Below are 16,645 nucleotides of genomic sequence, written 5' to 3'. Positions count from 1 at the left end.
AAAATGTAGCTAATAAATAAATAAATAGCTCGTGAGATATGAATGGAAAGCATACTTTTCCCAGCAGAGCTTCATGACGTTGTAGACATCTCGGGGGCACGTTCTAGGCCTATCCAGCCTCTGGCCTCTCTGAACAAACTCTACCACTTCGGCGTTACTTGCCCGTCCGTACGGGATCTTTCCGCATGTGAATACCTGGTAACGAAAGAAAACACAGAAAGAATACACGCATCAGATAAGAAATGACGAGAATAGCAAGACGTATTTTATAAGGAGAAAAATGTGTACGATATCACATTATTGTAAACATTGTATGTATATACGCACTCACATGTTACATAAATACTGGTCAATCAAATATGGTCATTTAGAAATTTCACACGCTGTCAAATTTCATCGAAGACTGCTCCGTACCCGAGCTGAATCCATCTTATGCAAAGGCTGTTTGGTACGGATAAGTCATCAACGATACGGCCTCCAGAAATGCATTTTTGAACCACTGTGGAAGGGAAGTCATTGCTGAGACATGTAATATAATGACTGTTCATCACAACATGTGTAAACATTTGAGCCATTACACATAATTCACGCATTCGATTACGTTTAAACAGCAATTATCGTACCACGGCGATATTGTTTTCTCGACTTTCGAATTATGACACTATCGCTAGAATAGCATTTTTAAATTGCGGTACACCTACTGAGACTAGTGCTTGCCCCATCCGTAGTTGATGTTATTGCCGCGACTCGATTTGATAAGCTCTGAAAGCATTTTCGCACAATCTTCGTTACATCCGGCTCCTACCGCCGTTCTTGCTCGTGACCTTCTGTCTTGTTTTGACATAGCCTTTGACATATTGCCACACGTTTTCGACTAAATTCAGGTCAGGTGAAATTCCAAGCCAAGGTAGAATTTCAACACCATTAGCGATAAATACCCCAGAGACTCACTTCGTCATACATGAGTACATAGTTCCTATCCGAATACCATTTTGGTATCTGGGGCAGCATTTTTCTTTTGAATCGCCTCACTGTATTACCTTTTCTGCGTAAATCCACTGACGGAATATAGTACTCTTGCACTGTAAACACTGTAAAAAAATGCTTGACCTGCATTTTTTGACAGAATTTTCTGCAGAACGCCTGTAGACGTGTTAAGCGTCATTTCCAAGATAAAAAACCTGCGATTCATCTGGAAAACAGATTTCTTCCCAGTTCTCTACGGTTCAACTTAATTATTGTTTTTTATGGTAGAAAGTTTTTTTTGAGAAACCAATTTGAAACGCGTATACGTTTGTGCACAGTTAAGCCGATGTTTCTGAGTAATTCCCAACAGCTAGAACCTCTCATATCGATGCAGGGTCCTTACGGACACAGTGACTCCGCTCTGCAACCTTACGATGCAGTTAATAGACCGTAAGAAATCGAACTTTTGTAGCTTAATTCGAATGATCCTATCTCCTTGTTGCGTTGTGAGTCATTTTCGATATTTTTTTTAATGGCAGCAGCACGTTATCTTTAACCTCCACGGCTGCAACGTCAACGGCAAGCTTCGACATTCTGATCCACTCAGCCATTTCTCTCCGCGATCGCGTTTTTTTGTATGAATATGACTATTAGAGTCCGCTGCACCTCTGTGAAGTCTTTTCGTAATTCTATTACGAGAGTTAATGAATAATCAGAAAAAGAAAAAAGGCGAAAATCACTGCAATTCGCATGAAAACAGTATATAATACAACATCATCGTTGTTATCAAGTAGATGAAAACTTTTATGATGGATAATAAATAATTGCAAACCATTCGTGTCTCTACATAACAGAGGAAGACGCGACCGAATACTCGAATTGTGCGTAACAGCCCGAATGTTCATACATATTATAGTATACAGCCGTTGCACCACATAAAGCATCAGAAAATGCTTTTTTTCCACAGCAGTTGAAAAAATCGCATGCAGATGTTTAGTTTCAGGCCCATCAATATGTGAAACTTCTAGGTGGCTTTATTTGTTTCGCCAATTACTGCATATATCTATGGAACAATACGACACTACAAAATTCATTAAACAATGCAGTGATTTTTCTTAAAATCTACGTGTACTGACTAACCTCCCACATAAGGACACCATAAGCCCAGACATCAGATTTGCTGGAAAAGCGCGTATATCCAAGGACCTCCGGAGGCGCCCATTTTATAGGAAATTTAGTACCGCCTGACGATGTGTACTCGTCATCAATCACGTATCTGTATTAATAAAAAAAATTATGATTTCTTTTTATGATTACCATAGAACATATATACATATATAGTTGAAAAATTCGATCGTTGTAATAACGCTTTAGTTTGTCATTTGATGAAAGAGACAAAAAAATACATAGGTCACAGTAAGGTGCGTACCAGGTACGCATCTATGGCGTTCTAGTGCATAGGTAACATCAGCAAAAATTACAACAATTGACATATTTCTGTGCCTGTGCGGGTGCACTCACCTGGCCAGTCCGAAATCGGCGACCTTTACGACATTACCTTCGCCGACGAGGCAATTCCTTGCGGCGAGATCCCGATGTATATAATTATGCATTTCCAGATAGGCCATTCCAGAGCACACCTGTCCATATCAGTAACATATACGACACATATATAAGACAGTATATAAGAGTAACATATATAAGACACCTACGAGTAACAAAGATTTCGTGTATAAGGTTTCCATTGTTTACTGCAGGAAGTTATTTTAAAACGTTAAGTTGCAAAACCAGTTTCGCGGTTGAATTCTATTCCAGCACCTTTTTCGCCGCTGCAATCGCAAATGCTTAAAATCAGAATATATATCTCTCAACTCTCATCAAAAATCAGATCATAAGAATAAAACGAATGAAATTAATCATATTTTGCGGTTGAACATAAAGATGAATCGAGTCGTGACCGTCAATAATTCGATGGATATTTTCCTGTTTTAACATAAAGTTTTTTTTCAACAACGCGAAAATCGTTGTAGCATAAAAGTTTTCTTTTAATATAGAGACATACGTATATAAAAATGCAGATCAATTTCTAAGAAAAACCGTACCTGAATGCACATATCGAGCAGAACGTGTGGTTTTTGTGCTTGAAGCCGAGTTTCATGCCGTCTCAGGTAATTTAGTAAAGAACCAAATCTCATATATTCGGCTACAATCAGTATTGGACGTTGCTTGGAGCACACCCCAAACAATTGCACCAAATTGGGATGTTGTAGTTTTCTGTTGGTCAAGAGATAAAAGAAAAAAAATGCAAAGATTTTCGAAAAAAGCGACTCGATCTATTACAAGTGATGAAGTTGCCACTTGCATATATTATTATAAATAAGTAGTTTTTTTTTTTGTTCTATCTGCATGTGGTACTCCACTGCCTGATGAATCGAGTGATACTGTCACCCAAGTATAATTTTTTATAGTAAATGGTTATCGACGTTGCTGTCAAATTTTACATATACCCGATACAACACTGATATTAATTTTAAAAAACACTCGTTGGGTGCGATTTTTTAATAAATCTGTGTTCGATAGTAAATATTTTTTTTTGTTATAATTGAATTTATTAACATCAAGTGTCTAAGTAAACTCGATCGGAGCATGCATCGTACGACCAAATACAAACGAGGCACCTACGGTTTTAAAGCTAGACAGTCAGTGGTATTAGCTTGTGTACTACATACGTCATGACTTTGGCCTCTTCGATAAAATCGTCTTCGCTCATAGTTCCTTCTTTCATCATTTTCACAGCAACGTCTTTACTCTGCCGCCATCGTCCTCGACGAACCACTCCAAACTGGCCAGAGCCCAGCTCTTCCAATAAGCTTAGTTCTGACGGGTCAATTTCCCATTTATCTATAACGTCAGTGTGTACGAACATACAAGAATGGAACAAATTGTTCGAAGAAAGGAATCATTAGAAAAATGAATTAGATCAGGGCTTTAAAGCGCATAAAACATTAAAGCAATACACATTTGTCGCAGGCATTATTATGTATACAACATTAGCAGTTTGTGCTTAGTAGAAAGTGGTATTACAAAAATGCTTGTCCTCTGCAAAAACTGTCATATGGCCTAAAATAATTAAGGTTTGCTAACTGCCTTTTCTAAGATAGCTAAATTGAAAGTAGCAAATTGTCTACTATATGTAATATAGGGAACTACCGTTGCGCTCTTAAAAGCCGAAATTGAATAGACCAAATATATGCATATACAAACAGTGACTTCTAAGGCTGCGTGTTAAAATGTCAACATAATCATTTAAATTATCAAGGCGACATCCTCTATACTCAGTACCGTATCCGACATTATATACTCTCATATCGAGATATCCGACAACGAGACTTCTAGATAATTTATCGATTCTTAACTTGTTTTGAAAATATGCAGTATTAGGGCACGCGAAACGACGGCAGAAGAAATGAGCTAGTTGTCTCACTCTTTATTGCCCTGATGACATTAAAATCATGGTCCAGAAAGCAAAATGCTTAGAGCATCTGGTCTTTCGTCTACAAAATTGTTCTAGAAATACGAATAGTATTAGAATGTAAGCAAAAAAATTACACACAGGATGGATACGATTCATCTGAAAATAAATTTAACGTTATTAAACATGATTTGTTCGTCTGTTTCATTTACAAATGATCCACAGACACGATGTTATTTTTGTTACACCGCGTTACAAGCACCGCTGCAATGAATGTACTAAAAATTATCAATAAATTGATATATAAAACAGTCTGTCACATATAAATTTACCTGAGCTAATTCCGTTCGATGAGCCTGCCTGTTGCCTCTGTTGCATTTTTTGTAGGGAGGCCGGCGCGAATTTAAGCCGTGTAGCGAGCCCACCAGAATCGTGCTTGTGATAAAAGACTAGTTCCTCAAGGGATTTGAAGCGATGTCTTTCGCTAAGGTAAAGTTCGCCAGACGCATTGCTTTTAACGTGATAGTGCTTCACCTGGGGGCCGGGGCTATGCATTCATAATGTTAGAAGTATTTGTTATGAAATTGTTCTTCTTTATGCTTCTAAATAGGCAAAAAGATTTCCATTTATTAAACTGTTTGTTAAAAGCAACTGGTTTTAGCTGCTGTACACGTACTCAAACATCCGCCCAATCGAATTAATTTTTAAGCTTACATAACAGAGTATATCTGACAGGTTCTCCGCAGTTGTGAAAAAGCAGGTTGGCAGTATCTAACACACTTTCTACACATTGTTTGATTACTGGTGAGATAAATGAATTTAGACGCTTGTTTTCCATATGACTTGATAACGATTTAGTCCGTTAGGTATTAGCTGCCAAACTCGAGGTGACATCTTAACTGCTCATTGCCTTTTGAGTGAAGCTGGGTTTCAAATTCAGCGCAAATAGAATGTAATTTACCCTAACCCAATACGATTTCGGTTTTGTGCTTAACGACTGCGTGACATTACTTACATTTTTGTAAACAGCGAGAGGGTGTACATTCCATTAGTTGACGAATTTCTGATCACGAAGCATCCTTCACGACCTTCCTGCCTTAATAGGACTTCGGCCTTTTGCCGTGACATGTCACCCGCGTACCACTCGTGACGCCACAGGCCTTTCACCGTCTGCTCTTGAACATAATTCGATGGAATATAACCGCTTTCTCCAGACGCGCTCCGCACCTACGATTGGTTTAGACAACATTTGAACGCTAGTGTTGTATAACCAATATAAATAAGTGTATATGGAATAGAAAATGTATTTGTGTACGTTGCAATAGTTATGAATTTATTATTGTTCGAGAGGTTACATTTTATTTCATTGAAAGTGAATTTCATGATTTTTTTTGCTTTTTTATAAAATGCATTTGTTCCATTTGTAATTTTACGCAGTCGATGCGTTCTTGTGAACTGAAAAGAAATCCGTAAGAAAATCGAAACGGTCCTTTTTTAAACTTTTTTCATACATTTAAAGGTATTTGACTCGTTTGGTCGAATGTACCTGCCACCAATGTTCTCCGGAATCATCCATAACCTCATACTCTTCGCCCCGCTTCAGCGAGAGATCGCCATCTTCTTGTGCTTCAAAATCGAATAATGCGATAACCGTTTTACGAGTCGCGCTTGAGCTTCCGTTGGTAGTCGATCCTACATTGTTGCCGATGGTAGCAGCCGTATTTCGCGCTGATGTTGAGCTAGCAGAAGACGAGCTGCTGTAGTGGTGATTATTGTTGTTGGCGTTGTTAACATTGTTGTTGTTGTTGTTGCTGCTGCTGCTGCTGCTGCTGTTGTTATTATTACTGTTGTTGTTATGACCGTTTTGGTGATGTACGTTATGGTGATTGCTGCTAACTGATGACCAGTTGTTATTGTTGCTGCTGCTTCCGTTTTTATTCTCCTGGTTGTAAGCCATGATGAGTGCAAGCTTTGTAGCGTTTTCAAGAGAAGACATATTGCTGTTGCCTTCACCAATTCCGTCCCGTAGCGACTCGCTCACCTAAAATCATACGGGCAACGAAAAAGTCTCGTCCAAACCAATGTATGCTTAAACATCTATCTGTCGTGGTCGCTGCAAAATTTAGATTTCCAGAAATTAAGAGGTCGGATCAGATGAGCAGGATTTAAGAAAAAAATTAGCTTCATATAACTGTACGCTAGAATGAAAACGTGTTTAGAATCAGCCAAAATCGCTCAGGTTTCATCTTAGTGTTTGATGAATCATTCACTATGAGGTACTACGAGCAATGTCATGATCACACAACCGGCCAGTAGGCATCGCCTATATAGACGGGGGCATCTAAACCCGAACTATATGTTGCTCCTATAGGTTGGCCATCAAATCGTATTGAAATTCGTTAGAAACGTCACTACTGACGGTCTGCGGCCTTTATCTACGGCAATTACATGTTTAATTCAGAATTCAAACTACTCATTAGTCGACTGATTGCTTATTTAATCCTCAGGATAATTTTTCGGCTATACCCATATGCGAACCATGCTCATAAGAGAGCTAGAAAAAAATATCTTTCTTATAGTGTATATAACTTTCTAGTCTCATAAAAGCAGCTGCTAATGCTTAAGTTATAAGGGTTTTAATGACTACGTTTTTACTTTCGAACCTTTTTGCGAGAGAGATGATGTGCGCGAGGAAGGGTGACGTCAAGCGATGAGTTACTACCACTCCTCTGAATCAGGCCCATCGATTCGACGGTATGTACATTTTTTTTCGACGGACTAGAACAACTTGCCGATGAGCGAGACGAACTGTAGGGAGTGCACAAAGATGACTAGCACTTATTAACACTATAGCGGGTCACGTGTGCTTATTCGAACTCAATTAGATAATCAAAATCATAATTTTCTGTATTGCATACCTAATACCTTAATTAATCTGTTACACATACTTGAATATGAAATGAATACCTTGACCCGTTCAAGCAGGAACGGAAACCAAACGTGTTTGCTTTTTATTTAAATTAAATTAAAAATGTAAAAATTCAAGCTGCGGTACTTAATATTAAAAAAAAAATTTTGAATTAATGTATCCCTTCATACTTGTTGAGTTAACCTCAGCTATTGAGTTACTTATCGGCATTACATCTTTTTGGCAAGATGCTATCTATAGCAAAATACTAATGTGTCCGTAGATCAGCCCATTGGGCTGGTGCTTCTGCGGGCTACCAAAAACAGCTATATGCTATACGCGCATGTGTGTAAATATTATACCTCACGTTTGCTTTTCCGTTGAAGTTTCCGTATTATGGTAAATCATAAATTGTAATAAGGAAAGCCGAAACACTATTTGAGAAGAAAGTTATTGAATAACGAATGATGCGTCGTACTACTAATACTACGGCGACAAACCTGTTGAGTTTGTTTTTGAAGAACGATGTGAGCGGCTTAGTGACCCAGGTGGGTTGACAACCACACGAACTTCTCGAAGGATCTCCGCAGCAAGCCCATTTCGAACCGGACCACAATTTGGCGTGATATTTGTCTACTAGGCACTGATTATCGGTGCAAACTATACAAAGGTACCATAAAACAATCTTTTTTTTCCTTGTCATTCAATACATGTTTCATATGTTTAATTTTATAAAAAAAGTAAAGTAAAGTGAGTAGCAAACTCTACATATGCCATTGAGCACCTTTATTAAGTGTCAACCAGCAATATAAGCACATCAATGAATTTAACTAGCCTAATAAGCAAATGTTTTGAAATTCACGTCTGGTATTGTTATTTAGATATTGCTTTAGATTGTACAGCTTCTATACTTATTAAAATATAACAATGGTTAAATGAAAATACATAATATATAATAATAATATATAAGTGCATCTCTGTGTCAATTTTTTATATTATAGGATCGTTTGAAATGGCCACCACCCTTCTGTATAGCTTACAGGGTCCAAGACAAGAGGCCAAAGAATGAATAATTATTAACTTACACTTTCGTAGAGCGCAGATCCACTCGTCTCTTTGCTCGGCAGAAGATGCAACCACGTATAATATATGCTCTGCTTCAAATCCGATCTGCAAAGGAAGCTCGACTATTTATCTGAACCATAGGACTGAACTCGACTTTATCCTGAATATTCTAAAACTATCTGTTTAAGGTCTGTGTGCCGGAAGTTTGGTTGGACCCAATTCATTATTTTATCCGTTTTTCCAATGTCTACGAACATCTGTTTAACGTTATAAATCATACTTAAACCTAGTATTTCGACGCCAAAAACCTAACAGTTCATCTTGAATGAACTTTTTGTAGAAGATCATTGTATGTATTACCTGAAAGACGTATTTCTTGTCGATGGCCTCATCATTGACGTATTCGATAAGACGAATCGAAGACAAAGGAATTCTTCCTTTCTCACGACCTCGTTTCTTAAATTTAAAAAAGGTGAAAAAAAAACGTAAAAATTAATAATCAAGTGGAGTGTATCATAGAGGCAGTATTACCTGTTCTATTTTAAAAGTTGTAGAACTCCACATAGTAGTAAAAACTTCGAATAGACTTTGCATACGTTCGCCATTCTTGATACTTGATGAAAGTCTGTTCTCTTTAGAACAAAGCAGCGAACTCGTTATGGTAGAAGACAATGCGTCGTTTTTGCAGTTTTAACAAAAATGAGCTATTATTTACTCGTTTCGCGTTAGAAGAGTCTGCATCAAAATCAAAACGTTTTGTTTGCCCGATGTCGATAGCGTCAATTATTGCCAAAGTTCATATAACTTCTTAAAAATTCGAGTAAGGGTTCAATGAGGCAAACTGGAGTGTTTTCAGTAGCTTTAAAACTTAGGGGCTTAATAGCACATTGGAGCACATTAAAATGGCTCAACCAGCGACTTTTGATGCACCTGGATTTTCTACATGGGCGTTTTGGAGAGAAAAATCCGAACTGTTAACTGGTCGCTCAGATAATCATTAATGATTGGTCTCTTTATGTGTTGTGGACCTCTTGGCGGTTTTGAGCTTTTAGAGTTTCTGCTTGCTAGCGCCCTGAATTTAATTTTTAAATTAGGAATCCGTTGTATGTAGCGCACTCCAGTCACCTGTTAAAATCACTTGATGCAAAGTTACTAACAAAAAGCTATTTGCGGAATAAAGAACGAAAACTTTAAAAACATTAGTGAGTAATTGCGGTGAATGGTGACCGTGTCGAAAAAACATGATCATCAGGAATAACACTTCAAACACTTGTAAAAAAATTAGCTAACATATTTGTTTTTATTTAGATACGTACGGGAAAGATTTTCCGATCGCTTTGGTGAGGAAAAACCAAGGTTCGATTTGATCTTATCATAGATTACCAGAAGCTGAATGCAATTAAGGAGAACCTTTCCCTTGCCTCGGACAAGATAGAGAAAACGTTTCTTATTTTGGACCTGACGAATGGCTATTGGCAAATCATCATTGCATTCGCTGACAAGGAAAAATATCAGGTCGTCTGCATTAATAATAGTGGATGCGATGCAAATTGGCCTACGTCCTAGCGGCGTACCAGCGGTTGATGAATCGAGTCCTGAGTTATTTAACGACATCATTGTATTATCATAGGGTTTCGAAAAACTACCTCCGAGAAGCTTCTCTGTCTTTAGTGCTTTTGTATAACACCTGTAGCACTCGTCACTTCACATGGGGGAGGCCACCCATTTCGGTCATGAAATCTCTTTTTTTTTACCCAACGAAGGTTACGGCGATAGGTGTCCTAACGTCTTCTACTACTGTTCCACAGCTACGACAGTTTTCTAGGGCTGACATCTTATTATCACCGGTCTGAACGGGATTTCGCCAAACCTAAATCCATGTATGATCTTTTAAAGGCAAACGTTACTTTGGTATGAACTATTTCTCATCAAAGGGCTTTTCTGACTTCACGAAGAGCTCTAACAAGTAGACCCTCATTCTAGAGCATTCCTGGAAAGACTTGTCCATAGAGGTACGAATCGAGGTAAGTACTGCCGGCCTGGGGCCGGTTTTTTTTTTATTTAAACGAAACCATCGAACGCGTGGAACGTATAGGAGTTGACCTATCTCAATCCAAGACATGAAGTGGCATTCGTCAGCGACAATATTTGTTGAGTCGCGAGGTCTTCAACTGGTTCACACACAATAAATCCAGCCAGCGGTGTTCCCTTTTTGTGCGTTTTGGTGAGCATAAACTACCGCACTTGTGCTTTCTCCAACTCGTCACATGACAGCCCAGGTCCCTCAAAAGACTGAGTCCATCCTTTAGGATCGACACAGGGCCATTGACGTTCTCAGCAGAGACAACGTAAGCTACTTTCAGGTAGGATAAAAGATAACGGCATTCGCGCGGTAACGTGGTAGAGTGAAACAGATGCCGAAAATATATATCGCTACAATAAATGCATTTTCAGCGATAATCGGCTTTCGGATATGATGCTTTCTAGCAGACCGGTTAATAGTTCGTTGCTGGACGCTGGTAATGCATGTTGTTAGGTTAGAGCCTCATAATTAGTGATTCAGTATAATTAATTATTGTGCTTTTCATTTATTAACAAGAGGCTCTATTTACGAATGCGAAATTTTCGAAATAGTCTTAGCTTTTATTAAAGCAAACAAGCAAGCAAAATACCATGTACTGTAATAAGACTTATATTTAGCTATTGAACTTTCAATCCAGATATCGAATTGTCGCCTCAGAATCCTCTCTATGCCGAACAAAAACAGACTTTCTTCTTATCCTTATTGAAAATATACGTAAAAAAACGCATGTATATATCCATTGCATATAAACATGTAAGCATATTCATATATGGAAAAAGACCTTCACAGATTTGGTATTGAAGATGTTGAAGTAAGAATATGCAGCTACGGCAAATGACTCCATTTTTAACTACTGCTACATTTTAAAGTACTGCCAATTAACTGCAGTTTATTAGCAAATATTTCACTGAATTATCAGCCACGAAGAAGACTGGTAAGTATGCATCAGTTTGTTAGCGTTAAGGTTAAGTGGTCGATCTTTTCATTGATCGTCATCTGTTGAAATGGATGTTACGTACTAGACGTGTACAATAGACTTTCGAAATCACGATGTCCACTTCGCTAACTTACCATCCTCATCACTTCGAATTATATTTTGCAAGAAGATTGTTTAGTAAATTATAATAATGTTTGTAAACCTTGGCACCGCACCTCTGACCCATGGCTTTTAGATGCCAAACATTGCGTAGATTCAATAAGGTAAAAAGAATAATATAAGTAATTTGTCATTGCTGATAATCATTCCGAATTTCTGACTCCTCAGACTTTCTGCTACTGAGATCGCCTCTCCCACGCGTTAGGCTTTTGCGAATTGGTTCAAAATATCCCGGATATGCACATGATTTGATTCATAACTCAGTTGCAAGAAACCGGTTTTTACGTGCCACCTACAAAAACCTTATCATCTATCTGCCTATACATTTGCATATTTAGATCTGTATATTTGCTTGCCTGTCGCAGTGTGCTTTGAGATTGATCTATTCAGACGTTTTACAAAATGTTGTTTTAACTGCTTCCACAACACGTACTAAATGTTGTACTGTCAATATCCCTATAAATAGCAGTAATAGTTTAGGTTACGCCGTCTGTACCAACTTGAAAGACAAGGAAAAGTATCTATCATATGATAGATACTTTTCCTTAAACCTTGAGATGGGTCGCGTAATGCCATAACATTGAGAAAATAAAAGTTAGTCTCGAATTCTCAAAAACAGTGACAGCTGAACCTCGCACCATCAGCTTACTGGCAATTTATGACCAAACCCACTTTTCCTAAACCCTATAGTTTCCGGCAATGAGTGAAGAGACCGATCATATAATTATTATATACATGAAAACATACAGTTGAGCAAAATATAACAGTGATTTACGCTATATTCAACATAAACATATTTATCATTAGTAGGAAAGATATAATTCTGGTTATAGAAGCTCCGACTCTCAGTTGAATTTATTAAATTTCGAAATATAAGACAGACCTTAGTGAACCCTTCACTTGTGCAATTCGTCCTTAAATAAAGTGGTGGTCACCGCAGCACAGCTAACACCTTCATAATACCGAAAATTTGTATATCTGTTGAACAACGAAAGCCGTTTCTGTTTATATCGTTTTTTTACCTATGTTTCATTTGCACGTGGTAGAATGGCGTATTTGTGCGTTTGAAAAACTTGTTTTTTATTTGGACTTCGACGATTTACCAAACATTTAAAGATTAAGACGCGCAACGGTCAGGTGAAAAGGAGAAGGACTTACGACTCCAATCGTTGCTAATGTCAAGGCTTATCTTCCAAAGTGCCTCCAGATAATCCCTATCAAACTCAAAAGGTTTAGTGGAGTACCTTTTTTTAGAGTGCAAACGCCATTTCTGAACATAACAAACCTCTTTTGAATCGTACTGTCAGTCGGAAGTCCTCATCATGCACATCACATTTATCTCGGAATTTTTTTAATTGGCTGAGTGTCGAACAAAGAGTATGGAGGAATTTACTTTTCCATTTATCACTACAGCTTTAAAAGTAAGGTAAGCTCTTGTATCCGAAAAAATGGTTATAACGACCTTATAAAGCAAAGAACGCGTAAAAAAATCAGCGGAAGGGAGCAATAAACAAAAAGGTATAACGCCTTCTAAATAAGCACCAATCCAATTGAAGTACAACAATAATTGAAATATGACAATGGGACAAACGGGTTAACGTTTACCCGTTTTGGTTAACAACGTAAAGCGGCTCGGAGGTACGCGCGAAAGCATGCACTGTGTTTTTCGGTGGACTACCTAACAAGTTAGACGACTAACTTCATTTGTAAGTTGGAATGCAGATTTAAGCATATAAGAACATGTTCACAATTATGGCTGTTTATTCACAGTATTATACAGGTCATTATTGGCTACATATAGAATCACTTCGACCACTGATTTCGGGAAAGATGAGCCGTTCCTTTTGAAGGATTCCTATCCAGAAACTTTGACTTTCAAATCGCGTTACTTTAAAAGAACGCAAAAACACATTGCGATGGGCAACGTCGCATTACATATATATCTGGCAGTGTTACTATACCTGCAGAGCGGTTATGGATACGAGTAGTTCTGTAAAAAGGGAATGCCACGATATGTTCATGTTTTGATTGTTCGAGCAATTGAAGATGCAGTTGAAGTAGCTCGAGCGATTGGGTACCTATCCGAGCTCTTTAAATATTTTTCAACGAACCTATTTGTTAGCTTAATGGCTGCTATATTCGGTATAAGACAAAGGTCACATATGCCATGCACAATTACGAAACTGTGCTCGAAACGAATCTTTTAGCTAAACTTTCTGACTCGTCTGCGTTTATGTTGTCGGAAAGACATAACCGCATGTAATGTGAAAGCATGCCTAATATGAGTGATTGCATTCTATTCTATAAAAGCCTGTGTGAAGTTTTAGCTTTCTGACTTTAACAACATACCTCGAGGGTGCCCTCATAGTAGGTGAGGCAACTTTTGGTCAAGACGAACCATCGAGCCTTGTAATTCACGGGGCCGAGACGTTTCCGGTTGACTGAGCGCTTAATCATAAGCGCTTGCTTAATGATTTCTTGTTCGTCAGAATCCACCGAACGTCCGCCATCATCGGATAGCGCTAAGCAGCTAAAATTTAGACGAAACGAAAAATACGTCAGCACGCATTTGAGCACTCATTTTACGCATTACATGAGTATTATTATGTTTTTATTTGCAAAAATAGACCCTTTAACCAAACAGTTCCTAACGACTACGTGATTATACTTCTTTGACTAGCTCAGCTGTAATTTTCTTTCTTTTTTTCGCCGCTAGTTTAGTGGATTTCACCTTGTCAGTGAAATTCGATAATATATTACTATTTCGGTGTAGTCTGACTTTACAAAGAACCCACTAGAATGTTAGCTAGCTAGCTAGCTAGGTTAACGATTAATAATTAGCTTCCCCCTTATTTTTTGTTTTCGGTCAATTAATTTGTTGGGCAATAAACTTACTACGATGAGAACGATGGCTTTAGTATTAAATACATGTAACTTTCATCTCAAAGCCAAAATCACACTCATTAAGGTTATCTGAATTTGTTTGTACTCCTACTAAATTGTCTATTCCTTTTGTATCACCCACTTAACCTTTGTATAAATTAACACATGGTCAACAATTCCCCTAAGAAAACGTTTTCTAATATCGGCGCATCACCAACGCTCACTGCGAACTCACATAGCCTCCAAATAGTTGTCACTCATTCATATGAAAAAGAACAAAACAGTATACGAATATTATACAAAGTTGTATAAAGGTATATCTGACCCTTAGCAACCCTTGATCTAGTTTTCTTTTAGATCATTAACAACTCCAAACAAAAGAAAAACATGAGGCCAATCTCATACAGTCACGTCCGTGGTGCAGCTATGCTGATAAAATCTATCGCCAAGCAGCGACACTTTCGGCTTTCTAAATAGTTTTTCATTTTGTTTTTTTTTGCTTTGTGCTGAGATCCATTCGGCAGGACAAACGATTAGCGGAGGTACCGGACGAAAAATTCAGAAAATTCACCTGAATACTTTAAAAAATGCTCAAAGTAGTCATGTACACAGTTAAACGTTTTTCAGGATAAATGCAAGACGATTAGTTTTTCTGCTTACTAGAGATAGATGTCTAGTTTATTTTCTAAATGAATTCTCATACCGTGGCGGCACGAGAGGGTCTCTTGAGCAGAAACTGACTGTTCATTCAGTTAGTTTTGCACCAATTGCAAAGGAGTTGCCTAAGATATCAACACTGAGGCAAGGTTCGGGATACCTTTTTGCAGACCTAAGTCCCTAAATATTGTACACAACACATTTAAATATTGTCGTGTTTTGAAAAATACATAGGTATATAGATACGTGATAATAGCCTCGCGCATGCCTCAAATGCGTTCAAGCCGCTACGATCCAAGAAAGATTCAACTATGATCACGTATGTAGTAATGTGCAACTGCATTGACTTCGTCCTGCATATACAGTAAGTGTGGAACTACAAAATGACGCTAGCATTTCTTGTCGTCACTTAGGTATTACCAGTGTTGACACAACCATACTATACAAGAGAAACAACAGGTAACTTTTTTTCATTCTGCTGTTACTCATTGTAGAAGTAACCGACGGCTCATTGACGAGTGGAGAGGAGCAATATCACCGGCAATCGAATCTTCTTTCGATGAAAGAACTATACTGAATCGCGGGATTACATTGATTACATGAAAGCCTTGAAAAACGAAACCGGAAGCCGAGGACCAAGACTTCGGTGAATAAATATGGTATAAGGGGGCGTCCTTCTGTCGTAAGGAAAAGGTTTAAATCTTCATACTACCCCATTCAGCAAATAGAATCATCATGAACTAAATAAGCTTCAATGGCCAGGACGCGAATAGATGAAGATAAATAAAAGAGGATAGTATCAGTTGGTCATTGTAAGGGATACAAATACCGAGAAATGTCTTTTTCTATTGCAATTTTACATACTGGTTTCGTTAAATTACTAATATTAACGGCGCCTCTACCCTGATAAGAGAACACAACGCAAAACTTATTGTTATAGTTACCTGTGATAATTACCTGTTTTTCAATTTATGCTCAGTAAATTCGATATAAAATGAGCACCTAAAGTGCTTGCGATGATAACGAATGGTCAACTTTGTTATGCTACGAAAAACTTTGCTTTTTTGTCTATGTTTGATTGAATACGTTTACTTTGGTTGTTAAGAAAGTGCTTGTATCGTTAAGTAAATATCTTAGGGAAAAGGACGCTATTTTTGTCATGTATACTCTTAGTGTACCATCAGCAGAAACAACAAGAACGCCGTGTTATTCAAGTAGGTGTTAAACAGTTCTGTTGTGTGTATATTCATCCCGATATAATTTGTTTAGCTTCTTTGTTTTGCTCAGTACCGAAAATCTTAGACTCAGGGGCCCTCCTTCCTGCCCTCAAACCTCTTTATGGGCTATGGAAACGCTATTTCAAGTGACTGACCCGAACTATGAAGAGCTTCTCACACGAGCAAAAGGACGATACAGTGCTTAGCGTTTGCCTTTGATATATTAAAAGCGTTATTTTATTTGTCACGTTTGTGTTTAAGTTGTCTATTGTCTTATAAGCATTGCGTCCTATCTCAG

General features: G+C 37.9%; 1 protein-coding gene and 2 long non-coding RNA genes across 8 annotated transcripts in view; 2 read left to right on the top strand and 1 right to left on the bottom strand.

The window, feature by feature from the left end:
• Btk (tyrosine-protein kinase Btk29A) overlaps window positions 1-16,645 on the bottom strand; it is a 60,640-nt gene that overhangs the window by 4,546 nt on the left and 39,449 nt on the right. For 4 of the 5 annotated variants that reach the window (XM_086974090.1, XM_086974087.1, XM_086974086.1 and 1 more), the window contains 13 exons: window positions 13,940-14,120; window positions 8,772-8,867; window positions 8,432-8,516; window positions 7,847-8,006; window positions 7,102-7,246; window positions 5,985-6,479; window positions 5,454-5,665; window positions 4,771-4,985; window positions 3,696-3,867; window positions 3,069-3,240; window positions 2,488-2,606; window positions 2,107-2,242; window positions 56-195 (listed from right to left, as the gene is read on the bottom strand). In XM_086974090.1, coding sequence (XP_086830216.1) covers window positions 56-195; window positions 2,107-2,242; window positions 2,488-2,606; window positions 3,069-3,240; window positions 3,696-3,867; window positions 4,771-4,985; window positions 5,454-5,665; window positions 5,985-6,479; window positions 7,102-7,246; window positions 7,847-8,006; window positions 8,432-8,516; window positions 8,772-8,867; window positions 13,940-14,120 — 2,328 coding nt within the window. Of the gene's footprint in view, window positions 1-55; window positions 196-2,106; window positions 2,243-2,487; window positions 2,607-3,068; window positions 3,241-3,695; window positions 3,868-4,770; window positions 4,986-5,453; window positions 5,666-5,984; window positions 6,480-7,101; window positions 7,247-7,846; window positions 8,007-8,431; window positions 8,517-8,771; window positions 8,868-13,939; window positions 14,121-15,044; window positions 15,152-16,645 lie in introns of those variants that run through there. The other variant, XM_086974091.1, reaches the window with a different exon arrangement.
• Window positions 5,639-9,610, top strand: LOC147754209 (uncharacterized). 2 transcript variants are annotated; one of them, XR_015316414.1, is made up of 4 exons: window positions 5,639-5,749; window positions 5,958-7,192; window positions 7,868-8,016; window positions 8,348-9,610. It is a non-coding gene; the product is annotated as an uncharacterized LOC147754209 (long non-coding RNA). The 2 variants fall into 2 exon arrangements; XR_015316413.1 differs by having other exon boundaries at window positions 7,733-8,016.
• LOC147754208 (uncharacterized) lies at window positions 14,538-16,157 on the top strand. Its single transcript, XR_015316415.1, has 2 exons — window positions 14,538-15,494; window positions 15,625-16,157. It is a non-coding gene; the product is annotated as an uncharacterized LOC147754208 (long non-coding RNA).

Source organism: Varroa destructor, unplaced genomic scaffold, assembly GCF_002443255.2.
Source record: "Varroa destructor unplaced genomic scaffold, Vdes_3.0 BEIS01000007.1, whole genome shotgun sequence".
Taxonomy (NCBI): Eukaryota; Metazoa; Arthropoda; class Arachnida; order Mesostigmata; family Varroidae; genus Varroa; species Varroa destructor.
Note: the sequence above shows the minus strand (reverse complement) of the source record. Positions and strands in the feature narration are given on the sequence as shown.